Below are 25980 nucleotides of genomic sequence, written 5' to 3' on the forward strand. Positions count from 1 at the left end.
CTTCTTGACCACTGTATCACTGGCACCATGTGGTCAAATGAGTGTATGTTCCATTGACAGTGCACTTGACCGGCAGCATGATCAAAATCAAAGAAATGTGTCAGCTGAGCTTGGTCCCTCACATCCAGCAGTCCCCAAGTCCCTGCTGCCTACTACCTTCGACACAGTATTTCCTTTAAGGCCATAAAATGTCAAAGGGGAAAATGATTCTCCCCAGGTTGTAAGAGGCCCAGCAGAGATAAAAGTAGGGAGGACTGTCTGCCGACAGGCACTGCTCCTGTATACCCAATATGATGCCATTCAATTTTGGAGAGTGTAGTTAACTTGGGGGATCAGTACAGAGACCCCCCATATACACAGGGTACAGCATGGGGTATATCCATCATGGCAGGAGACAAATTTCCCTGCGGGGCTTGTAAAATTTTATTAATCTGACTCAAACACTTAGAGCTTAAAGGGAACACAGAAGCCTGGTTATGTAAGGTAGTTTTATCTAAATCACTTACAAGAACTCGACGCAACAATGACCAGATCACATTGTCCCTGCTCCCGGTCAAGCGTGCTGTCAATGGAACACACACTCATTTGACCACACAGCGCCAGTGACGCAGTGGTCAAGAAAAGAGCAAGAATCCTTGTCTCCACAGAGCCGTGTGCTGCTCTTGCAGCTCAGCAATCACCTTTTTCTGGGAGCAACCCTCTGATATTCCTCTGTAGAAGCACCCTCTTTCCCATTCTCCTCCACTTGAGTTTTTAGGAGGGGTAACCTCCTTTTCCTAGCCCCAAGGTAGGGCACATGACCCAAGCCTGGTGGGTTGGAAAATTGTAATCTCTGTGCCAAAGAAACGGGGACAGAGATGGGCATGCTATCCACATTTGGAGAATCCCTGGTCAACCCAAAGTCTTTCTTGGAATTTAAATGAAGTGCTTTCCTCTCCAGGTCTTTTTAAGATGGTAGGATGAAAGTCTGATGTTGCTAAGACTTATCTCTAATGCTATGTTTTGAGAATTCCTTCAGTATGAAGCAACTTCAGAAGAAACCAGAGACAAGATGTAAAGAGAGGTTCCCAACGACATCATCTGTGCCCAGATCCAGCCATGCCTGATTTCCGCATACCCCTTGAAGTTTCTGTCTCCTTCGCCAATGAATTCCCTTGTATCTTAAGCCTGTTTCAGTTGCTTTTCTGTAGCATCCAGTGGAAAGAGCCCTAACCTCTATAATGAGGATGACTCTGGACTTGCAAATGGAGCCTCCATTGGCAAGCAAAGTCAAGGAACAAGTCAAACGCCTCCCACCCACGGTACCCCAGTTTTCCACTTATACTTCAACTACCCCCAGCTTTAGTTCCCACCTCTCCATCCCCCCATAACCAGCGCTACTTCCCCTCCCACACTGGCCCTCACTGGACTCCTAACAGCCCAGGTCCCTCTGCTTTGCCAGACGTTCCTGCCTCTGTCTCTTCCCCTTAGAATGATTTTTGGTGCCAGATACCACAACTCTGCAAAAGGCCTCCCTCATGCTCCCTTTCCAGACCTCAGGGGACGCCCTTCCCACCCAGCCTCTCTGCCAGGAGAGGAGAACCAGGCAGAAGCAACACAGTTTCTTACGGAACTTTTCTAGGACAGAAAGGCAATAAATAAATAAATAAATAAATATTCCCGCAAATGCAGACCACAGAATACAGCTTTTCCTATTTTGAATCGGTAAACAGTGGGGGGTTACAAAAACAGTTTAACACAAAAAAATCCTTTATTTGAATTGCTTTGAGACGAATGTGACTTGTTCCCCCAAAAGTTAGTAAAAAGATAAACGTGATCCTTGTAATCTAATCTCTTAGAGCTCATATTTCCCCGGGACAGCATTTTAGGGACTGACTCCAGCTATAATCAAGTTAAAATGCTTTAGAAACATTGTATCAAACAACAAAAGTTCAAATAAAGATGCCCTCCTTTTTTTCAGGCTTACTGATATGATTTTAGAGGCCTAGATTATATGCATTGGTTCTTCTGGAGGTAGAGAGGAGAAAAGAAAAAAAAATTAACAGTTGCTTCTAATCAGAGGTCACAAACCCATGTCCGCAAACTGAATCTGACCCTAGACATTATTTTTATTTAAATTAGGGGCCAAGAATGACATCCCTGCAAAATCCTGATTTCTGGCTTTACTGGAGGAGTCAGCAGAACTGGAAACCCCGGGATGCCTTTTGTGCTGTGCCCTTGTGCTCAGTGATTCAGCATTTCCAGTAATTTTCTTCCGTTCCCACCAGGTACACTGGTTTGTTCCCCCTATCCGTAGTCTCGGCCGGATTGACAGTAGTGGCACCTCCCCTGGCAACCAGGCAATCAGGTGGCACATACAGGTTCTATGAGGAGTGACCACAGCCCGGGTGCTGGGAGAGAAGGTGGCAGAGTGGAAATGAGCTGTTCCAGCCAGGCCCTCCCGCACCCCAGCTTGGAGCTTCTCTCTTGAGGGACTCCCAGCCTCCCTATGGAAGCGCAGCCAAGCTAGAATCTGCCCCTGGACTCTGGGCCCTCTGTTTTCTCTACCTCCACCCCTCCCCTCATGGGGCTGGAGCAGCCGCACACGCAGGCTTTAGAGGTCAGCCTGCCCTGGGGAAGACAGGCCTGGGCTGGCCCAGATACCGCTTCTCCTGAAGAAGGATTTCAGTCAGACTACGGGGACTGGGAAATCCTAATTCAAATCATTCTTAACAATCTTAAGAAAAGGAAGTTCCATGACCCTTTGAAACAGCCCACAATTGAAGATCTGAAGGCTGCTGTTCTGCACCGTGCTAAGTACTTCGCCGGCTTCTGGCCGGGCGCCCCCATCTGCTGCCCCAGCTTGAAGAAAAGCAAGATGGCGCCTCCCCTCATCCAAAACTACTGTCTGGCCCAGGTACCCAGGAGGGCAGGCGGGTGACTTACCTTCCAGGCAGTGCATGGGGAATGGCAGAAAGGGCTCTCCCCGACCTGGCCTCCCACTAAGGTCTAGTCCTCCGGGGACTTTGGGCTTCGGGGAGGGGCAACTCCTCGTGGTGTGGAGGCTGGGAACAGGCAAGTGATGCTGACGGAAGGAAGTCTCGAGAAAGAGCCTTATATTGCTCTTGCCCACAGTTATTTTTCTATTGGCTGATATATGTTAAATACAAAACTCATGTCAGGAACCAGAATATAAATCAGCCTCTGGCATTTATGCTGAGTGGGATGACTAATAGTCACTTAAATGTGTAATCCAATCCTGCTAATTTTTCAGTAGCTCGATGCATCCCCAGGAGAAGGCAGAATTTCTTTGCAGGACACAGCGACCACCACCGACTGTTCTCTTTCCCACAGAAGGTACATTTCTGTTCCAGAAACATATCTGTTCCTTTGTGTAGAAAACTTTGCATGAGGCCCAGCGCGGAGGCTCATGCCTGTAATCCCAGCATTTTGGGGGCCGAGGCGGGCAGATCACTTGAGGTCATGAGTTCGAGACCAGCCTGGGCAAAGTGGTGAAACCCCATCTCTACTAAAAATGCAAAAATTAGCCGGGCATGGTGGAACATGCCTGTAATCCCAGTTACTTGAGAGACTGAGGCACGAGAATCACTTGAACCCAGGAGGTGGAGGTTGCAGTGAGCTGAGATCATGCCACTGTACTCCAACCTGGGTGAGAGAGTGAGATTGTTTCAAAAAAAAAAAAATTTGCATGACATACGACATACAAGACATAGGCCAGGAATACAGAGGTTAACTAACTATATTCTCTGGTTGGTCAGACCACACAGGGCAAACACACTATACTGAGAGACATCATTCGGAAAACTTGGTACACCTTCGAATCCATTTTTAATGTATAGAAAAATACCGTGCTTATCTCCAAGGATTATAACCAACTGATAATATGGAAGCATATGCTCCCCTACTGAGCAAATGGATGACTTATGTTCCTTTCTCATCAGTACAAAGAACAGGTAGAGTGTCTGATTGCTAAGACTCTAAGAGTGGAAGAGCATCTTACCTAAAAATGAGCTTTTAGAATGCAGTAATAGTGCCCTGGTTTGTTTGGCTAAAAGCCAATGGATTTCATCAGCTCGGCACAAAGAAATGTCCCAAATATGAGAGAGATGGACAGGGAAGATGGATGGCAGCCTGGCTGATTTCAAGGCCAGGAGCCATGGCCTGGGCCACTATCCTGTCTCGTGAGGGGAAAAAGGACCATGTTGGAAGCACTGGTGGCCACGTGTAGCATTAACATTTTATGAGCAGTAACTGGGAGAGTTAGAAACGTTGGACTTGAGACTCGACATTGCCACTAGAACCTGTAGTGTGGAATCCCTTCGAGCAAGCCCTAGAGTGCCCGAAATGGTCTATCGCTATCCCCTACAGCTGCTACTCTGTAGACCTTTCCCATCTCTCCCCTGGACTGGTGCACGAGCTTCCAGCCAAATGGCTGCTCCTCTTCCCAGTCTGCCCCCCTGCTAACTCCATCCTTCCTGCTGCTGCCAAAGCTTCCTCCCTAAAACATGGAACAGATGAATTGGAGAAAGGCCAGCCATCCTTGGCTCTATAGCATCTCTCAGGATTGCTGAACCACATATGTGTGCATGTAGATGTGAATTTATCTAAGTGTTACGTATGAACACATGAACCATGGATCCCCACCTAGGCAGACCTTATAGAGATAAGGTATATTTTCTCCCCCAGGACATTTCATTCTCCTGCAGTGACAGGTCCTCCATCTCCTAATCCCATCATCCTCTGGCCCATCAGGAACGCTCAAGGTTTACCCCAGCCTCATCTCTCCCTCCAGAAAGCCACTTTCTTGGACAAAGATGCTTACATCCCGCAGCTCTTTCTCCATGTCCTTCTCGAATGACTTCTACCTGCAAGGCGGCTGAATACATCACACACTGGACAAGGGATTACCTCACCTGACTCCCTCCACCTGTGACCCCGTGCTCTCATCTTCTGTACAGTCACAGCAAACCCACTGGGACTGAAACAGCTAGAGAAACCCAAAACCTAGCAAATGCCATTTTGGTGAGAACAGAGACATTTCCCATTTCCATCTCTGCTTTATACCCTGAGCCTCACACAGTGCCTGGTAAACAGTGGGTGTTTGTAAACACTTGTTAAATGAGTAAATCAATGAATCGGTGTTCACCCCACCCTTCAGTCCTTTTCCTGCCCTCCTGTTACCCAGTGGCTTAGGATTCCTTATAACCAACAATGCATCGGGGAGACGCAGGCAGAGAAACTCCTGGGCCTTCACTGGTCCAGGTCTTGAAATGGTGAATTCGGAACATCTTTCTACCCAGTTGTCCCATGCACGGGTCATTTATCCGGACTCACCTTGCAAAGATGCCTCACTTGGTGTTACAGATGCCCATGGTGACCAGCGCGTCTCCTCAGTTCTGCCCGAGGGCTCTGCATTGCTGGCTTTTCTCACTGGGTCCTTTGTGGGCACCCAGGAGCCCACCAGGCTTCACACAAGTGTAGCTTGAAAGTGCAGGGAGTGAGCACCCTGGGAACAAGCCTTGGCCAATGGGAGGGGAGCAGGGGACAAAACGTCCCATCCTGCACATGGCCATAGCAAGACCATAGCAAGAGGCATTCCATAGGCTCCCACTACTGTTCACAGTGAACTTCATCCTAGCTTCTCCCCTACCATGTCCCTCTCTCTGTTCCCGCCCTCCTGCTTCCTGGAACCACCCCCCAAATTACTCCCTGCATTCAAGTTCTATCTCCGACTTGACTGTTGGGAACCCCCAAACCAAGGCACACAGTTAGACAAAATATCCCATTGTGGATATTTTTGCTCCAAACTCCCATCTTGCAATTTTTTCAATCATCTGTCCTTTACTAAATGCCAGTCTCTCAAAATTTCTGCTGCTTGATAATTGGAAAAAAGCTCAGGCAAGTTCCTGGCCATCCCCAGGCCTCATTTTCCCATCAGGAAGAAGGAAATCAGCACACCTGTCTCCCCTGTCTCCCTGCCTGGCTCACTGGGCAGGCAAATGTGTGGGAGGTGATTGTGAAGGTACCAGATTTGCCAAATATACGCTTGCAATTAAATCCAAAGGCCTGTCCCACAGTTGCTTGACTTTTTTTAAAGGCCGATTTATTCTCCTTTCTTAAGAACTAAACAATTTTTCCACTTCATTTATTAAAATAAAGCTATTTAACTTGCATATTTTTAAACTAAAGGAACCGTGCTCTGAAAGGACGCCATCACTTCTCAGTGACAACCTGTGCTCCCTGTTCTTTGTGCTTCTTGGGATTGCAAGTGTAGCCTTTACGAGTGCTCTATGGGCCTGAAGCAGCCACAGGGCAAGGCTCACAGCTGAATCCAGCAGTATCACTTGCCTTCCTTCTTCAGCATCACCTGCCTTCCCCCACCTTGGTTTTTTTTTCCTTTCTAATGCGGGGTCCTCTTATAGCTCCTCAAATACAATGTACTCATGTCCCTCAGAGCCACTGCACAGACTGTCCCCTCTCCCTAAAGAGGCCCTGCTCTTATCCTCCCCATCCCCTACCCCACCCCAGCCAGCCAGGAGAACTCTGGTTCATCTTCTGCATCCAGATGAAAGGTCACCTTCCTTGCCTGTCAATCCCCCACCCACCCATTGTAGTCATCGGAGAGAGCTGACCAGCCTCTAAAACATGCCTTCGAGGTGCACATAACATGCCTTTGCTGTCACCTGTGTTAGAACCACAAGGCTGGAGTCTTTCCACCTTAAGAGGTCCCAATGCCTATTAGATGGGACCACAGTAGACACTCAAGAAAGGCTTTTCACACCAAAGCTCATCTTATAACAAACCTGCATTTTAAGGGATTCTGCGATGTATTGATTAGGAGCCTCTTTGAACCTCTAGGGAGCGAGTAGAGGTGATTTGCAGGGAGAACTTGAACATTTCCGCACCTCTAACCTTACAACCCTCAAGAGCACCAACATCCTGTTCTGATGCTGTGTGATCCCCGCTGCTCCGATAGTACTGTGGGTGTTGGCACAACAGACAGAGCCTGAGCTGGAAAGAGGTTCTCAAAACAAAAGCTAGGGCTGCAGACGAAGGACATTGCCAGTTAGCAGCACCATGGAGAGAAACTGTGCTCTGAATCAGAGACCATATACCACTATCCAGAGGCAGTGGATCCTGAACAAATGCTCCTGTAAGCCAAGTGCGCGGGTTTGGTTTGCCTCCTCTGTGCTAAAAGGGATCAGGGTAGGGTATGCACTTAGCACGGCTCCACCTGTGCAGCCCTCTGTGAGGTAGCCTCACCTCCTCATTTGCATAATGGAGCTGAGGGGGATTTCCTGCCTCCCCTGGGGGGTTGCTGAGAAGAACAAATAAAATAATGGATGTGCAAATCCTCTATAAATTGCAAAGTGCCATGTAAATGAAAAAAATATTTACCCTATATTCCTAAAAAAAGAAAAAAATGAGGGCAATAGAGTTGACTCCAAAACATGAATTTTTAAAAGCAGCCCAGGATCCTCCTTGGCTGCCTGCTGTTCTCTGTGGGCACCTTGCAGGTGCTTAGCTCCACCACCTTCCCTCTGCAGATGAGGATCCTAAGCCGGAGCAGAATGAAGTCACTTGCTTGGAATCACACAGGCAGTGAGTAACAGAGTCTGAATTCAAATCCATTCCTCTTTCTTGTGGAAATAAAGACCAACCAAATGGGAATGAGCTGTTTATTCTGAGCTTGCTTCAGCAAGGGAGTCAGTCATCATCACTTGTGTTTTCGTAGAAACTCAAAGGGGAAAGGCAGAGAGAGGCCAGGCACAGCGGCACACACCTGTAATCCCAGCATTTTGGGAGGCCAAGGCAGGAGGATCACTTGAGACCAGGAGTTTGAGATCAGCCTGGGTAGCATAGTGAGACCCCCATCTCTACAAAAAATTTAAAAAATAATTAGCTGTGTGTGGTGGTATATGTCCCTGTAGTCCCAGATACTCAGGAGGCTGAGGTGGGAGGATCACTTGAGCCCAGGAGAACAAAGCTGCAGTGAACCATGTTTTCACCATTGCATTCCAGCCTGGGAGACAGAGTAAGACCCTGTCTCAAAAAACAAACAAACAAACAAACAAACAAACAAAAAACAAAAAAAAAAAGCAGGCAGAAGAGTGGGAGAGCTTCCTAGCAGAAGAAAGGGAGGCTTCCGGTGGGCCCAGACCTGAGGCTGCGGGCACAGGAAGCTGTGGATGGGCTAAGAAGAAGCAGAACATTCTATGTCATTGGTTAGGGGAAAAAGAAAAATCTAACCTTCTCTGATTGGTCCTAAGTTGGAAGCAGAAATAAAACCTAGGGAAGCGGTTCTTTATTATTTGAGCCTTGGTCATTTTGGACACACTGTTACAGAGGTTACTGTGTGGCTTCCTGGATTGCAATAGACATAGTGGCCTGGCTTCCTGCAAGTCTGACTTACAAATAGTAGGCTGGTTTCCCAGGCTGGTTTTCTGACAGGTTGCGGCAGGTCATGGGTCAGAATTCAATTGTTATAAATTGTCAGGCCTTCCTTGCACCGTATATTCAGTCTCTCACTTTCCTGTACCACCTGACTCGAAACCCACTGCTTTCACAAACAGGATGTCTTTCTTTATCAGGGTTTTAGGAACATAGATAACTTCATCCTTAGTGAAAGAACTAAGCAAGCAAGCGCTCTCAGAAGCTCATGACCTTTTCTGTTATCCAGAAGTATCTCATAAAGTTCTTTGTTTATTGATCAACTAGAAGAGAGGAAGCAATGTTTGGAAATAGCATGTTTTCATACTCTGTAAATTCAGAATTGTCCAGGATCACGGATAGGTATTTACCAGGCTGAAAATTTCCACCCAAATGTGTGAACGCAGCAGCATTCACAGCTCCAACAAGGTCAGTGTACACAAACATTTTTATTCTCGTCCTCTAATTCCCTTTTTTTTTTTTCTTTTCTTTTTTTTGAGATGGAGTCTCCCTCTGTTGCCCAGGCTGGAGTGCAGTGGTGCGATCTCGGCTCACAGCAACCTCCGCCTCCTGGGTTCAATCAAGGCACATGCCATCGTGCCCGGCTAATTTTTTGTATTTTTTTTTTAGTAGAAACGGGGTTTCACCATATTGGCCAGGATGGTCTCAATCTCCTGACCTTGTGATCTGCCTGCCTTGGCCTCCCAAAGTGTTGGGATTACAGGCATGAGCCTTCGCGCCCGGCCCTCATCTTCTAATTCTAACGATGGCTGCTGAGTTATGAGGTGCGGCCTAGTGACAGCTCGGGCAACGTTAGAAATTGTAGGTGATTTGGGGAGGATGCTGGGAAAGGGCCTCAGTACATAAGGGAACATCTGAAAACGGCTGAAAACAGTCCAGTAACACTGTTACTCTTTTTAGTCACCACGTAGTGTTTTGGCTTCTGGTATCTAAAGTTCTCGGGCAGATTAAATTCTGAAAATGTAAGCAAAATTGTTCCTGAGTTCTGTGTTACTTATGGGTTGGAGATGTTGACTTTTGCACCATCAGACAGACCTGAATTTGAGTCAACCCGGAAGCTCTTTGAACCTCATCTTTTAGGAATTTTATGGAGGCTTCATTATATAGATATGATCAATTATTAACCCAGTCTCTATCCCCTGTCCCTTTCCTGGAGGATGGAATGTGGGGCTGGAAGTTCCAAGCTTTTAATCATGGCTTGGTATTTCTGGTGATTAGCTCCATCCAGGAGCCCACTAAGAATAGCCTCCTTAGAACAAAAGGTGCTCCTATCACCCAGAAAATTTCAAGGGATTAGGTGCTTTGTATCAGGAACTGAGGTCAAAGACCAAACATTCGAACAAAAGATGCACCTAGCACCTCTATGGCTCAGGAATTACAAGGACCTGGGGACAGAGACCAAATATATATTTCTGATTGTAAATCACAGTATCACAATATTGCTCTCCCAAAAATACTCAAGGTCCTGTTCTGAAAGATGCAGGGGATATTAGGTAGAATCTTAGGTTGAGTTCCACAGAAACAGCTTCTGGGATAAGGATGTATGTGAAAGAAATTTATTGGAAAGTGAGTCCAAGAAAACCTGGTAGGGGCGTGGAGACCTTCAATCAGGAAAGGAAGGCACCAAGCAAAGATGTGATGCCAAAGAAAGTCCCACCAAGGGAAACCTTGGCTCAGTCCCACGGGGAGTTCAGGGGACAGTACAGGGTCCAACTCAGAATATCCTGTTCTAGGAGCGAAAGAGTTGGGGTATTTATAGGCTCACACCACATCAGTCATTGGTGTGATCACTTATTGGTGGGGGAATGCTCCAGGGAACAGCGTTCCCAGACACTACAGCTCTCCAAGCACAGGCAAAGTGAGCCCTGAAGGCTGAGGGCAGCCCTATGCCTGGAGGGGCCAGTGCTCTCTCTTGGGAGTAAGAGCTCACCTCTCAGCAGTCTTTTGTTTGTCCATTTGTTTATGGAAAGGAGATAATAATTTTGTGCCTGCTAGGAAGGACAACAGCTCTTTGATACTTCGACCTGTGAGTTTTTATGAGTAGCAGCTAAAATGGTAGAATTGAAGCTATAAACTGTCTATGGGATCGTAAATCTAGGTGTCTGTAATTCAGAAAACTACCTTTCATTGTGTATTTGATGTTTTTCTATATCTAGAGGGTATTCATAAATTAAATTTTAAAAGTCTCTTAAATTAAAGGAGCTAGGCTGGGCGCGGTGGCTCATGCCTGTAATTCCACACTTAGGGAGGCCGAGACCGGCGGATCATCAGAGGTCAGGAGTTCAAGACCAGCTAGGCCAACATGGCGAAACCCCATTTCTATTCAAAATACAAAAATTCGCCGGATGTGGTGGTGCGTGCCTGTAATCCCAGCTACTTGGGAGGCTGAGGTAGGAGAATCGCTTGAATCCGGGAGGCGGAGGTTGCAGTGAGCCAAGATCACACCACTGCACTCCAGCCTGGGCAACACAGCAAGACCCTGTCTAAAAATAAAAAAAAATTAAAGAGCTATATTTTGGTTGGAATACAAACACATCTAGAAGTGAAATTTTCCTAAATTACTAGAAAATAAGGACATTAAACTTTGAATACTTGAAGTCTGTCAGTCAAAGCTAACTTAAAAGCATTTTAGGAATCCATATAATTAAGGTAAACCTTTGGCAAATGAAACTAGTTTAATAATTTTGATTAATAACAAGGCAGCTATGTCCTTCTAATTACTGCTATATATAACATGAGCTAGATTTTATTCTACTATACAGTGTTTCCTAACTTTGTTCAGGTTTACTGCTCAAATAAGCTAGCATTATTCCTAGATAATGTTTAAGGCTACAAAAAAAGTAAATTTGTGTTCAACTAAATAGAATCATTATTCTGACAGACTGTACCCAGACATGCCTCATTTTATTGTGCTTTGCTCTATTGTGCTTCATAGATACCTCATTTTTTATACATTGAAGGCTTGTAGCAACCCTGCATTGGGCAAGTCTGTTGGTGCCTTTTTCCAACAGCATGTGTTCACTTTGTGTCTCTGCGTCACATTTTGGTAATTCTCACAATATTTCAAGCTTTTTCATTCTGATTTCATCTGTCATGGTGATCTGTGACTAGTGATTTTTGATGTTATTATTGTAATTGTTTTGAGGCACTATGAACTGCACCCATGGAATATGGCAAATTTAATCAATGAATGCTGTGTGTGTTCTGACTGCTCCACTGACCAGCCATTCCTCGATCTCTTTCCCTTTTCTCAGGCCTTCCTGTTCCCTGTGATACAATGATATTGAAATTAGTCCAATTAATATTCCTACAGTGGCCTGTAAGTGTTCAAATGAAAGTCACACATCTCTCACTTTAAACCAAAAGTTAAAAATGATTAAGCTTCGTGAGGAAGGCATGTTGAAAGCTAAGATAGGCCAAAAGCCAGGTAACTTGTGGCAAGCAGCCAAGCTGTGAATTCAAAGGGAAAGCTCTTGAAGGAAATTAAAAGTGCTACGCTAGTGAACACACAAGTGATAACAAAGCAAAACAGCCTTATTGCCAATATGGAGAAAGTTTCAGCGGTCTAGGTGGAAGATCAAACCAGCCAGAACGTTCCCTTAAGCCAAAGTCTAATCCAGTGCAAGGCCCCCAACTCTCTTCAAGTCTATGAAGGCTGAGAGAGGTGAGGACGATGTAGAAGAAAAGCGTGAAACTAGCAGAGGTTGCTTCATGAGGCTTAAGGAAAGAAGCCGTCTCCATAACATAAAAGTACAAGGTGAAGCGGCAAGTGCTGATGGAGAAGCTGCAGCAAGTTATCCAGAAGATCTAGCTAAGACCACTGATGAAAGTGGCCACACTAAACAATATATTTTCAATGTAGACAAAACAGCCTTACATGAGAAGAACATGTCATCTAGGACTTTCATAGCTAGAGAGAAGTCAATGCCTGACCTCGAAGCTTCAAAGAACAGGCTGACTCTCTTGTTAGAGGCTAATGGTGACTTTCAGTTGAAGCCAATGTACATTTGCCATTCTGAAAATCTTAGGGCCCTTAAGAATTATGCTACATCTACTCTTCCTGTGCTCTATAAATGGAATTAAAAAGCCTGGATCGCAGTACATCTATTTATAGCATGGTCTATTGAATATTTTAAGCCCACTGTTGAGACCTACTGCTCAGAAAAAGAGATTATTTATAATACTGCTGCTTATTGACAATGTACCTGGTCATCTACAAGCTCTGGCAGAGAAGTACAAGGAAATTAATGTTGTTTTCATGCCTACTAACACCACATCCATTCTGCAGCCCATGGATCAAGAAGTAATTTTGTCGTACAAGTCTTCTTATTTCAAAAATATATTTATTAAGGCTATAGCTGCCATACATAGTAACTCCTCTGATGAATCTGGGCAAAGTAAATTGAAAACTTTCTGGGAATAATTCACCATTATAGATGCCATCATGAACATTTGTGATTTATGTGAGGAGGTAAAAATATTAACATCAACAGCAGTTTGAAAGATGTTGATTCCAATCCTCATGGATGACTTGGAAGGGTCCAAGACTTCAGTGGAGGAAGTAACTAGCAGATATGGTAGAAACAGCAAGAGAACTAGAATTAGAAGTGAAGCCTGAAAATGTGACTGAATTGCTGCAATCTCATGATACAACTTTAACTGATGAAGGGCTGCTTTTTAAGGATAAGCAAAAATAAAAAATAGTTTCTTAAGATGGAATCTATTTGTGGATATGCCATGAACATATTGCCACAGCAATCCCAACCTTCAGCAGCCACCACCCTGATCAGTTAGCAGCCATCAACATTGAGGTAAGACCTTCCACCAGCAAAAAAATCAGGACTCCTTGAAGACTCAGATGATTATTAGCCCTTTTAAAAATAAAGTTTGTTTTTTTTTTTTTTTTTTTTTTTGAGATGGAGTCTCGCTCTGCCACCCAGACTGGAGTGTAGTGGTGCGATCTCAACTCACTGCAACCTCCGCCTCCTGAGTTCAAGGTTTCTCCTGCCTCAGCCTCCCAAGTAGCTCAGACTACAGGAACATGCCACCAAGACTGGCTAATTTTTGTATTTTTAGTAGAGATGGGGTTTTGCCATGTTGACCAGGCTGGTCTTGAACTCCTGACCTGTAGTGATCCACCTGCCTCGGCCTCCCAAAGTGCTGGGATTACAGACATGAGCCACCATGCCCGGCCAACAATATTTTTAATGAAGGTATTTACATCATTTTCTTAGGCATAATGCTATTGCATACTTAATAAATCAGTATGGTGTAAACATAACTTGTTTACACCATAAATGCACTGGGAAAACAAAAAGTTTGCTTCACTTGCTTTATAGTATGTCAGCCTGAAGATACCTTCCGAGATCTTTAAGTAATTTAAACCTTTGAATGATATTAAATTCCATTAAGTAACGGATAATCATTGGATGCCTAGATCATTCCTAAGATGAATACTGAAACACTGGTTATTCAGCATAATTTTGAATTTATAGGTGTTTGCTTCTTAATTTTTAAATGCTTGGGCCATATTAGTGAACATGTACATTTTTGCTGTTTGTAGAGGTTCTTTAAGAGAGGTAGGTATATGGCTATGGAAATTGTTGCATCAATTAAGGAGCTGTTAATTTGCTAAAATGCTGGTATGTGATAGCAGTTCTCAACTAATGTTTCACAGTTTGCTCTATGAAAGAGACATTATTTACTTTAGTTAAAATTGTAATTGATATAAGTTGTTGAGATTATGCTAGAAGCAACACTAATAGAAAAATACAACAGTGTGTGCTTGTCTTTCAAGGAAAACAGTAGTTTGGTCCTAAAGCAACATTTCTCAGATGTTTTTGGTATTCAGATAACTGACGCTCATAAAACTTATGAAAGACCTTATAAAACTTTTGATTTTGGGGTTATAACTATCACTGTTTTCTGTATTGGCAATTGAAACAGATATTTTATTTTTTTAACTTTTATTTCAAGGTCAGGGGTACATATGCAGGTTTGTTTCAAAGGTAAACTTGTGTCATGGGGGTTTTTGTACAGATTATTTCTTCACCCAAGTATTAGCTGTTTTTCCTGATCCTCTCGCCCCTCCCACCTTCCACCCTCCAATAGACCACAGTAGGCATTGTTCCCCCTATGTGTCTATGTGTTCTCATCATTTAGCTCCCACTTATAAGTGAGAGTGTGCAGGATTTGGTTTTCTGTTCCTGCATTAGTTTTCTAAGGATAATGGCCTGCAGCCTCATCCATGTCCCTGCCAAGGACATGATCTCATTCTTTTTCATGGCTGCATAGTATTTCATGGTGTATATATACCACATTTTCTTTATCCAGTCTACCATTGATGGGCATTTAGGTTGATTCCATGTCTTTGCTATTGTGATTAGTGCTGTAATGAACATTTGTGTAAATGTGTCTTTATAACAGAATTATTTCTATTCCATTGGCTATGTTTCTAGTAATGGGATTGTTGGGTCAAACAGTATTTCTTGTCTTTAGGTCTTTGAGGAATTGCCACACTGTCCACAATGGCTGAACTAATTCACACTCCCACCAACAGTGTGTAAGTGTTCCTTTTTCTCCACAACCTCACCAGCATCTGTTATTTTTTACTTTTTAATAATAGCCATTCTGACTGGTGTGAGGTGGTATCTCATTGTGGTTTTGATTTGCATTTCAAAACAGAGAATTTTTTAAATGCCTGTTTAGAGATAATTTGAAGAGAGCAGCAGTGAATGTATTGCATGTTAATAACATCTTAGTATTATTATTTAATCAGTCCTGACCTCACAGACTCCTGATACCTATCTTCAGGTAAAGTGTCAGTTTATTCCAGAATATGAATGAGCTTGTCGATAACCAGTTTGGAAAGTGAATTTTATTTGCCTTGGTTCTTAATTCCTGAATTGAGAAACTCTTCCTGAGGCTCCCTACTTTGTATGGACTGGTATGGCTATTTGCATAGTAGGAATCTGTCCTCTTTTTTCACTTGGATATAACTCGAAAAATTGGTTATGCAACTGATATGGTTTGGATCTGTGTCCCCACTCAAATTTCATGTTGAAATGTAATTCCCAATGCTGGAGGTGGGGTCGGATTGGACGTAATTGAACCACAGGGGTAGTTTCTAATGGTTTAGCACCATCGTCCTAGTGCTGTTTTTATGATAGAGTTCTCATGAGATCTGGTCATTTAAAAGTGTGGTGCCTCCCCCTGCCCTCTCTTTCTCCTGCTCCAACCACGTGAAGTGCTGGCATCCCCTTCACCTTCTGCAATGATTGTACGTTTCCTGAGGCCTCCCCAGAAGCTGAGCAGATGTCACCATGCTCCTGCACAGCCTGCAGAACTGTGAGTCAATTAAACCTCTTTTCTTTATAAATTACCCAGTCTCACGGGTTTTTTGTTTTGTTTTGTTTTTGTTTTTTGAGATAGGGTCTCACTCTGTTGCTCAGGCTAGAGTGCAGTGGCACGATCACAGCTCACTGCAGCCTTGACCTCTTGGGCTCAGGTGATCCTCTCACCTCAGCCTCATGAGTACCTGGTACTGGAAGTACACGCCCCCATGCCCAGCTAATTTTTTGTATTTTTAGTAGAGCTGGGATATTGCTATGTTGCCCAGACTGGTCTTGAAATCCTGGCCTCAATGGATCCTCCTGCCTCATCCTCCCAAAGTGCTGGGATTACCGGCATGAGGCCCCTCACAGGCCAGGCAATTCTTTATAGCAATGGGAGAATGGACTATTACAGCTACCAAAGTCTTGCCTGGAATGTCATATTTGAAAATGATGTCTATTTAATGAGCTATGGTTATGGTTTTTTAAAAAACAGCCTTGGAGTGAAATAATCTATACCATACAGTTCACCTGTCTAGAATATACAATGGCTTTTCAGAGTTATGTAGCCATCACCACAATCAGTTTTGAAACACTCAGCCACAAAAGGAAGCCTGTACCCCTTAGCCTTCACCCAACCCAACACCTCCTCAATCTCCTATCACCCCAGCCCCAGGCAATCACTAATCTGCTTTCTGTCTCTACGGATTTGCCTGTTCCGGACAGTTCATATAAATGGAACCACACAATAGGTGGCCATTGGTGACTAACTTCTTTTACTTAGCACAATGTGTTCAAGGTTCATCCATGTTGTAGCATGTATCAGTATTTCATTCCTTTTCATTACTAGATAATATGCGGCGGTCTGAATATGCCACATTGTGTTTATCCGTTCACCCCTTGGCATTTGGGTTGTTTCTACATGTTGACTGTCATGAATAACACTGCTGTAAACATTTGTGCACACGTTTTATGTTGACATATGTTTTCATGTCTGTTGGGTATATACCTAGGACTAGGATCGCTGGATCATATGGGAACTCGATAGTTAACATTTTTAGAAACTGTCGGTCTGTTCTCTAAAGTGGGCTGCACTCTGCTCTAACAATAGCCCACTTTTGTTTCAGATCATTTCCACGCTGAAGGTCTAAGCATTTCAAATATATTACGTGGAATTGAATCCCTGTGACAATCCTAAGAGGCAGACCTTACTGTAGGCATTTTAGAGATTTGGAAACAAGTCCCAGGGCGATGAGGTGACTTGCTCAAAGTCGCCCAGATGGTAAGAGATGGCACTGGGACCAAACTAAAGCTCATCCACCCCAAAGCTCCATCTTTTCCTTTTCGATCCCATCCCCAGGGAAGTGCAGTGAGGAGGGCTTTTTTCGTTCTCCAGTGGCCTGGGGCTGCCTTTCTCCACAGGCCTCAAGGCCCCCTCTGTTGCCCCTGCCCCAGCCCCGGTGCTGTTTTTTCCCTGCAGGTTGGCAGAAGGCCCAGAGCTAAAACCTGATGTTGTGGAGTCTCTGGACTTCCAGGAGCTGGAAAGGAGCAATGCCCAAAGGATGGGATCATGGCCTTTGCCATCTCCCCCTAATCCCCACAGGGAGCCTGACAGCTGTGCTCATGCTTGGGGAGGATGAAGAGCATCGCAGAGTCAGACAGGGGCCATTATTTTCAATGAAAATTCATTGAACACCAACCCCATGCAGTAAGGGTTTCCATGGCCAGGAAACCTGCTTCTGTAACCGACTGCTTCCCTCCTGTGCTCAGCTCCCACTTCCCTCACCGCTCAGCTAATGCAGGCTTCAAGAGCAAAGCAAGGAGTGCATCAGAACAACTGCTTCCATCCTGGTGATTAACTTGGAAACACCATACTACAACATCTAACTACGTACATCTATGCATGCCCTCAGCCTCAGCTTCCTCATTTGAAGAAAGGGAATAATAATATTTACCTCTAAATGTAGCTGTGAAGATGACAAGGGGTATTAAATAGCACACTGCTGGGAACACAGTACCTGAAAACAATAATCAGCAGCTGCTCTGCATCTCAGTACTTGCCATGTGCCGGGTACCTGTCTACATGCTCTTCACTGGAGCCCCATGACATGCAAGGTAGGCCCTGTTTACTATGCCCATCTTTTTTTTATTTTTTCTTTTGAGACAGAGTCTCGCTCTATCATTCAGGCAGGAGTGCAGTGGTGTGATCTCAGTTCACTGCAACCTCTGCCTCCCAGGTTCAAGCGATTCTCCTGACTCAGCCTCCTGAGTAGCTGGAATTACAGGCACGTGCCACCACGCCCAGCTGATTTTTTGTATTTTTTGTAGAGACGGGCTTTCACTGTGTTAGCCAGGAGGATCTCAATCTCCTGACCTCATGATCCGCCCACCTCAGCCTCCCAAAGTGCTGGGATTACAGGCATGAGCCACTGTGCCTGGCTTACTATGCCCATTTTATAGATGAATAGACTGAGATTCATAAAGTACATAATTTACCCTAGGTTGTGCAGGGACCTAACCCATGTCACTATACTTCCCTGGGGATGGGATACAGAAGGAAAAGATGGAGCTTTGGGGTGAACGAGCTTTAGTTTGGTCCCAGTGCCACCTCTTGCCAACTGAGTGACTTTAAACAAGTCACCTCATATCCCCGGGACTTGTTTCCACATCTCTAAAATGTGTGAAGGAATCTCTGCCTCTTAGGATTGTCATGGGGATTCAATTCAATGTGATATATTTGAAATGCTTAGACTTTCAGCATCAAAATGATCTGAAACAAAAGTGGGCTATGGTGAGAGTGGCATATCTCCTAGTTATTTTTTGACTTTTTAACAATAGGCATTCTGCCTGGTGTAAGGTGGTATCTCATTGTGGTTTTGATTTGCATTTCAAAACAGAATTTTTAAAATGTTTGTTTAGAGATAATTTGAAGAGAACAGCAATGCTCTCCGACACTTTGCTTTACTGACTGCTATCCTGAAGGCCTTGGAGGCAAGGGAGGCCGGTGGGTGCTGACTCACAATGATGGACTGACATTTCAGTGGATACTCACCACTCAGCCTTGCTCAGAGACGCTGGGCGAGGGCTCCAGAAAGTGGCCTTCCCTGCAGATGTTGACACATGTGTGAGGCGGGGACAGAGTCCACTACCCACAGCACCTGTGAGCACTGGGTAGAACTACTGTCCTCTTCCTCTGTCAGGCTGGCCCTCGAGACAGATTAGATAACAAGAAATGCCAGGGTAGTGCTGATCCCCGCAGTGCCCAGCACACCAACCAGGCTACAAAGGATGTGGAAGCTGCACATAAGGATGGGCGTTACCAACCGCAAATCAAACTGGGCCTTACCAACTGCAAATCAAATCAGGCGTTACCAACTGCAAATCAAAACCGTCAGCTTTTGGGAAATCAGGACATCATCGGCTCTTAGGTCATCTCAAGCCGACAGGAAGCTATGATGGCAAAGGACATTCAGAATCGGCCCGATGAGCTTCCCCCGGCTCCGCTACATATTCAACTGGCTCCTCCTTAGCAGATTCCCCAGCCACCTTCATCAAACAAGGGCTCCATCCTTTGTCCTCTGGTTGCTGAAATGCACCCATGGTTCCCAATGTTCAGTCACTGCCCAGGGTGTGAGCTGCTCCTGGGAAAGTTGGCCCTGGAGGTCAAGAGGCTCAGCCCCCTGGCCTGCGCCCAGACCTAATTACAGGTTCCCAGGCAAGCAGTGGAAAGAGCACTGTCCTGAGAGTTCAGCCTCTGCATGAACTGAAACAGGACTTTGGACACTTCATGCCCCTCCCTGGGCCTCATTTTTCCTGTCTCTACCCGCAGGGGGACTAGACTAGCTCAGGGATGGAGACAGCAGGCATCCTTGCCCTCACCTTTGCCATACCCAGAGCAGACATAGGTAATCAGTTGGAGCATCTTTTCATTAAGCCAGCTCTCTGCCTCAGAATTCTTCTTAACACAGAGCTCCAAGCAAGGACTACCAATAAACCAGAGTTGGCCTGCAAGAGGAAGCCTAGGTGCCATCCCCAGGCTCGTTGACTTCATGGCTGCCCCTCAGCTCTAAAGACCTGCCATTGCCCTCTGTATACACCAGAAGATACTGGAAGGCTCTGCCGCATGTGTTTCCGCTCTCTGAACTTTTTTTTTTTTGAGATGGAGTCTAACTCTATTGCCCAGGCTGGAGTGCAATGGCTTGATCTCGGCTCACTGCAACCTCCGCCTCCCGGATTCAAATGATTCTCCTGCCTCAGCCTGCTGAGTAGCTGGGATTACAAGCATGCACCACCACGCCCGGCTAATTTTTGTATTTTTAGTAGAGACGGGTTTTCACCATGTTGGCCAGGCTAGTCTCCATCTCCTGACCTCGTGATCCACCTGCCTCGGCCGCCCAAAGTGCTGGGATTGCAGGCGTGAGCCACCGCGGCGGGCCATGAACTTATTTTCTGATTTCCCCTTGATTTCCTGTGCATTGGCTGGGAAGTTGGGGATGTGTTTGTGTGTCAGAGGCATCAACACACAGGAGGAAGAGCCCCCATGGTCTCAGGACAGGTCACCCTAGTACACAGAGCTCAGTAGTAGAGGCAGATTTGGGCTGCTGTGAACCAGGCTCTGCCTCCTTCTGGCCAGTCCTGCTGGGCTGTGGCTCCGTAAGCAGCAGCTCCCTCCACACTGTGACCACTCCCTGGGATCAGGGACTCAGCATAAAGTGGCATGGACATGTGGGCTTCTTCAGGCAGGGTGGCAGCCTCTAAAGCCGATTCTAAACCTGCAAACCTGGGACTCTTTCCTGGTATGATTGTGTGCTAACACCACATGACAGTTTCAAGGTGTTGTAATGCCGTTGTGTACACTGAATAATGCCTGGAGTTTCCTGGTAAAGACCGGGCTCCAAAACTCATAGAAAGTGATTGCTGACAAATGCTGATTTGAGCTCCTGCTCTGCACAGCTCCTTAGGTGCCCCTCAGCATAAAACAGACATGAAAGAGGGTGCTGCTGCTGCGGCCCTCCTGGGACCCGCGTGGGAGGATGAAGACAGTAGACAGGCACTGGACTCTGCCAGAAAGAGACAGACCACGTTGGTTGATTTTATCCTGCAGAAAAACATCTCAAACAAACAGCCTGTCAATCTCTGGACATGTTTCTACTCAGTCAAGTACCAGATTTCACTTATTAAAATGAAGACTCTTGAAGAGGTAAAAAGACACCAAATAAATTCAAAGTATAGATTTTCAATTTATCAAGTCACATTTTGTGAACTTGTTAAGGGAATCTACAAACAGAGCACAACGTGGCAGAGGCTGGCTCGGCTTCACACGTGTTCATGGTGCACCTGCTGCAGTGGGGCGTGGCCCTGCAGGAGTGGGAACCAAGGAGGACGAAGGTCCTGCCCTTGGGAACTTCCGGACCAACAGCGGAGAGAACCTAAAGTAACATAACTCCTCTGAGAGGCCCTGAGGGCTCTGCAGATTTGTCCAAAGGAGTGAGAAATCACCATGGTCCTGAGAGGGGAAAGGCTTCCTGGAGGAGGTGGCATTTGAGACAGGACTGGAGAGAAGCAGGAGGGTTTTTTAGCTGTGTGCAGAGGCCCAAGTTGAACCTAGGGAAAGATCTAGGAGGGTAATTCCGGCTGAAAAGCAGGAGAGAAGGCAAGTTGGAGAGAGGTTCCGGGCTCCGGGTCAAGGAAGGTGGTGTGGGCTTGAAGGTCCAGTGAGGAGCCGCTGTGTCATGGAGGGGCCGAGGAGAGAAGTGACTCCAACAGAACAGAGCTTTAGGAAGCCAGGATGTCGGCTCTCTGCCAGAAATCATCGGATGCCACAGCCAGCCTGCCCTTTAGAGTCTATGAAGCCTGATGGCTTTACTTTGCAGGACTAGATGAGAGATTAGAGAGGATGGCTGACCTCACATCACACACCAAAGAGTCCTGGCCAGCCCTGAATGCAGAGCCCCTGCCTGCGATCCCAAGGTGCCTGCAAATGGGCTCAGTTTGGTGACAAGGCTGCAGGGAGGGCCTAGAATGGCATGGACGCAGTAGGCTGTGTGCAGTAGCGCCGCAAGTTCCAGAGCTGACTACTGGAAATGAGAACGAGCCATCTCGGCATCAAGGGCCAGGACCTGGCTTCTGGGTCAGCATGGCAGGGACTGGACAAATCCACAATCTTCCAAGCAAATGTGGGATTGCTCGGGTTTAAATTGTGGGTCCAGGACATGTCTCAAGGGCCCAGAAGGGTCACTTTCACCCCTGCAGCTCCACCTTCTGAAATGCAAAGGTGGTTTATAGTTTTAAATGCTTTATAGCACCACCTCCATATCTACTGCTGCGAGGGTCAGATTTTCCTACCATGGGCTTAGTTGAGAGCTGTGTGGTCCAATATGTGGCCTTTAGCCACAAGTGGCTATTAAAAGTCAAATTAAAACTAAAATTCTGTAATATGAGAAACCCAGTTTTTAAGTTTCACTGATCACCTTTAAAGTACTCAGTAGCCACACATGGTCAGTGCTGTGGCATTCGACAGCACACAATAGGACCTTTCCATCATTACAGAAAGTTCTATCAGCCAACAACAGCTTCTAGCAGGAGCTGACTGTGTGACTATGCCCTAGCTTGCAGGCCAAATCCAGCTGCCACCTGTTTTTGTAAATAAAGATGTACTGGAATGCAGCCATGCCCATTCATTTCTTTTTTTTTTTTTTTTTTTTTTTTTTTTTTTTTTTGAGACAGAGTCTTTCTCTGTCATCCAGGCTGGAGTGCAATGATGTGATCTTGGCTCACTGCAACCTATGCCTCCCGGTTGAAATGATTCTCCTGCCTCAGCCACCTGAGTAGCTGGGACTACAGGCACATGCCACCACACCCAGCTAATTTTTATATATTTAGTAGAGACAGGGTTTTATCATGTTATCCAGGCTGGTCTTGAACTCCTGACCTCAGGCAGTCTGCCCACCTCGGCCTCCCAAAGTGCTGGCCCATTCATTTCTGTACTGTGTATGTCTACTTTTGTGCTACAATAGCAGAGCTAAGTGGTTATGACAGAGACTGTGTGGCTTGCAAAACCTACGATATTTACTGACCCTTTTAAAGAAAAGTTAGCTGACCCTGAGTATAGACTGTGCGAAAGCTACATGAGAATCTTTTCTCTAAAGATGCTCATGGGCATCTCCAAGAGCGAATAGTGGGTCCCAAACATGTGTCTCTCCTAGGAAGGAGGCAGGGAACATAGTGTTGTCAGCATCAGTGCTGAGCTTAGTCGGGGTGCAGGATGGCCACCCCCAGGCAGGCACCTTGTCTAGGCTGACCAACCTCAGAAAGAGGTAGTGGGGTGGCCGCAAGCCTACCCAGAAAAGCCAAACACACCAGAAGGGTCTTACCATTTGCTTTCTTTATTATTATTATTTTTTTTCATTTTTCCCAGGTCAATGAGGCAGCAACATTAACAAAAACGGAGACACACTTTTTCCTTGCAAGATAATTCAATAATTCTTCCCAAACTGATGCTCCACAGATAATCCTAAGAGGTTTTCATTACATTTAGCCTAATTTGGAAGATCTGGCATTCCACATATCAAAAATAACTCCCAGACTGACATGAAGCCAGCCCATGAGCACGCAGTTCCACACAGGGCAATACCCCAAGCAGAGAGAGGGCTTCAGGCCACCCCCCTTCTGGCTCTTTCCAGTCCTAGCAGGTAAAAGAGGAGATCCAGGCTAAATTATCTGGCCCCTCAGGAAGGCTGGCACCTCTGGTTTTCCCTACTTGGGGAGACTCCAGTGCTACTGGATCTGCAGGGAGTTTGGGGGTTCTTTATGGACCCAGAATTTGTGCAAGAAGCTCCATGCTTACCGCCCAACAAAACTCCTGAGTGATCTCAGCCTCTCTCTCCTTTTCTGAACACACTTCTTTGTTGAAAAAGGAGACTAAATGGATTCAAGAGGCTCACTGATGTGCACTTGGCAATGACACTATTGTCAACAGAACACAGAATTTATCTGTAGCAGCTTGCAATGTCCCAGGGCCAGAGAGGGTGGATTCTCGAAGGATGCCTGGGAGCATCTCAAATGGTAACATTTGGGACAGCCCAGATGGGGAAATGCTGCAATTTTAGCTGCGCAAATTGCAAATGCATGTGGAACCTTTGCTGTCACGCAAACAGGGGAAATACCAGAATCCTTTTCCAGGCAGCCAGGAGGCTCTGAACGGACAGGCTCCCCTCTTTCTCTTTCTCTGACTCCCAGGTTGGCTTGCTGAGTTCTCTCACTCCCATCAGCTTTTCTTTGCTGCTCTGTCCAAGTTATTTGGATAAATGGGAACAAAGAAAAGAAAACAGCCTCAGCCTCCAGCCTTCCCTTTTGGGACCTGCCTCACAATGCACACTCTCTTCCAGGCACTTCTTGAATTACAGAGGGAACAACAGTGAGCGAGTCCACTATGGAGCTACTACCAAGTTGGTTTAATTTGCGTGGGTCCCAGACGGGTCTCCAGGGCCCAGGAGGGTCACCCACGCTGTCGTCTCTTCCGCCCCCGCAGCTTCAGCCGCCTGGCTGGCAGGCTGACGGGCTGCTTCCCAAACTTCTCCATGATCTCTCGGATCCTGGCCATGTTGGTTTTGCTAAGTGTGAAGTCACACCGTGTGGCCCCCATGTCATAGCCAACCATACAGTTCTTGGTGGATGCAGTGAAGCCTTCGGCCTTTGCTGTGACCGCATACTCTCCAGGGTTCAGGAGGCGCCAGTAATCCCCATCGTTGGCTGTGGAAAGGAAAACCAGGGGAGACTCAGAGCAGCTCTTGCTAATGCAAATCCCGCCAGCCCTCCTCCAAGACCAGCTCCCTGGGCCAGAGAGAGACACTCAGGCTGGCAACGTGGAATCCTAGCTCCTGCAGATGCAAATTCTTAATGCATTTTGGAAGCCAAGATGTTTTCCTCTCTGAAAGCTGCCTTAATGGTTTGAACAGGGAGGGGAGGTATAGGCTTCCCGCAGTGTCAGTACACAGGAGCAAAGCTGGAGAGCCGATCACTAATGCTCCTTGCTCTGTGACAATACGAGCCACTCATTACGAACTTGAACTTCCAAACGGTATGCCCTCGCCACAAAATGCCATCTTGAAAAGCCATCAGTGCAGGGCCTCCTGGCTTCCTTAGCATGGCTGCAAGTACACAATAACCATTTTTTAAAGGCGTGGGCTCTTCACTTCTGGAAAGAGAAGGAAAGGACTAACTGGGCTGAAGTCAGATGACCCAGGAGAGGCCCTGGCACCTGTACCCCATTCCCTGGCTGGGGCCTGGAGAGACTTGGGAGTTGCAGGGGCATCTATACATGGATGCTGCGGGGCAGAGGAGCCTTGAGACCACATGAGACCCAGGCTGGAGCTGAGGTGGTGCCCATGCCTCCCAGGTAACCACCGGCCGATTACCTCCCAGGCACCTAACGTGACCTGGGTCCATCCTCAGCTCTAGGCTGGATCCCTGTGGTAGGTGCAGTGGTTCACGCCTATAATCCCAGCACTTTGGGAGGCTGGGTGTGGTGGTGGGTGCCTGTAATCCCAGCTACTCTGGAGGATGAGACAGGAGAATCGCTTGAACCCAGGAGGCGGAGGTTGCAGTGAGTCGGGATCATGCCACTGCACTCCAGCCTGGGTGACAGAGTGAGACTCTGGCTCAAAAAAAAAAAAAAAAAAAAAAAAAAGACAGGTTCTAGGCTGAGGTCACTTCTCCCAGAGAGCCTATAGCCTGGTGAGAACATTTAGATCCATAGCATATCAGAGACCATGAGACAGAAAAGGAGACACCAGAGGCCATCCCGGAGAACACTACCCACACACAGAAAGACGAGGCTGGCACTGGCTCACTGAACCCTCTAAGTGACTCTGTGATACAGGCTGCACGCTTATTCCCTTTTCTACGTGAGTAATTTGATGCCCAGAGAGGTGTAGTATCCTGCTCCAGGTCACACAGCTAGTAATCAGCAGTCTTTCACTTGTGACAATCTGAACGTCCTGACCAGTCTAAAGTTTTGGAGCTAGGTAGAGAAAAGGTTGGGTTTGATCAAGTACTTAGTCCCTGGACAAGGTTTGCTTGTCTTAACAAGTCCTGAAGTCTTCTAATGGATGGAAGAAAACTATGTATGTGTTTACAAATATACATCTCCCATATACACAGGTCTATAACACTTTGAAGCATCGTGTTGAAATCATGA

The 25980-nt window shown here is 46.2% G+C and overlaps 1 protein-coding gene across 1 annotated transcript in view; it reads right to left on the reverse strand.

Annotated features, from left to right (window-relative positions):
* Window positions 1-23144: 23144 nt before the first annotated feature.
* The window catches only part of CPXM2 (carboxypeptidase X (M14 family), member 2), a 144693-nt gene continuing 141857 nt past the window's right edge, over window positions 23145-25980 (reverse strand). The window contains exon 14 of the mRNA XM_011986413.1: window positions 23145-24533. Within this exon, the coding sequence (XP_011841803.1) occupies window positions 24280-24533 (254 nt within the window). The 3' untranslated portion in view covers window positions 23145-24279. The remainder of the gene's footprint in view (window positions 24534-25980) is intronic.

Source organism: Mandrillus leucophaeus, unplaced genomic scaffold (assembly GCF_000951045.1).
Source record: "Mandrillus leucophaeus isolate KB7577 unplaced genomic scaffold, Mleu.le_1.0 Scaffold299, whole genome shotgun sequence".
In the NCBI taxonomy this organism is placed as follows: domain Eukaryota; kingdom Metazoa; phylum Chordata; class Mammalia; order Primates; family Cercopithecidae; genus Mandrillus; species Mandrillus leucophaeus.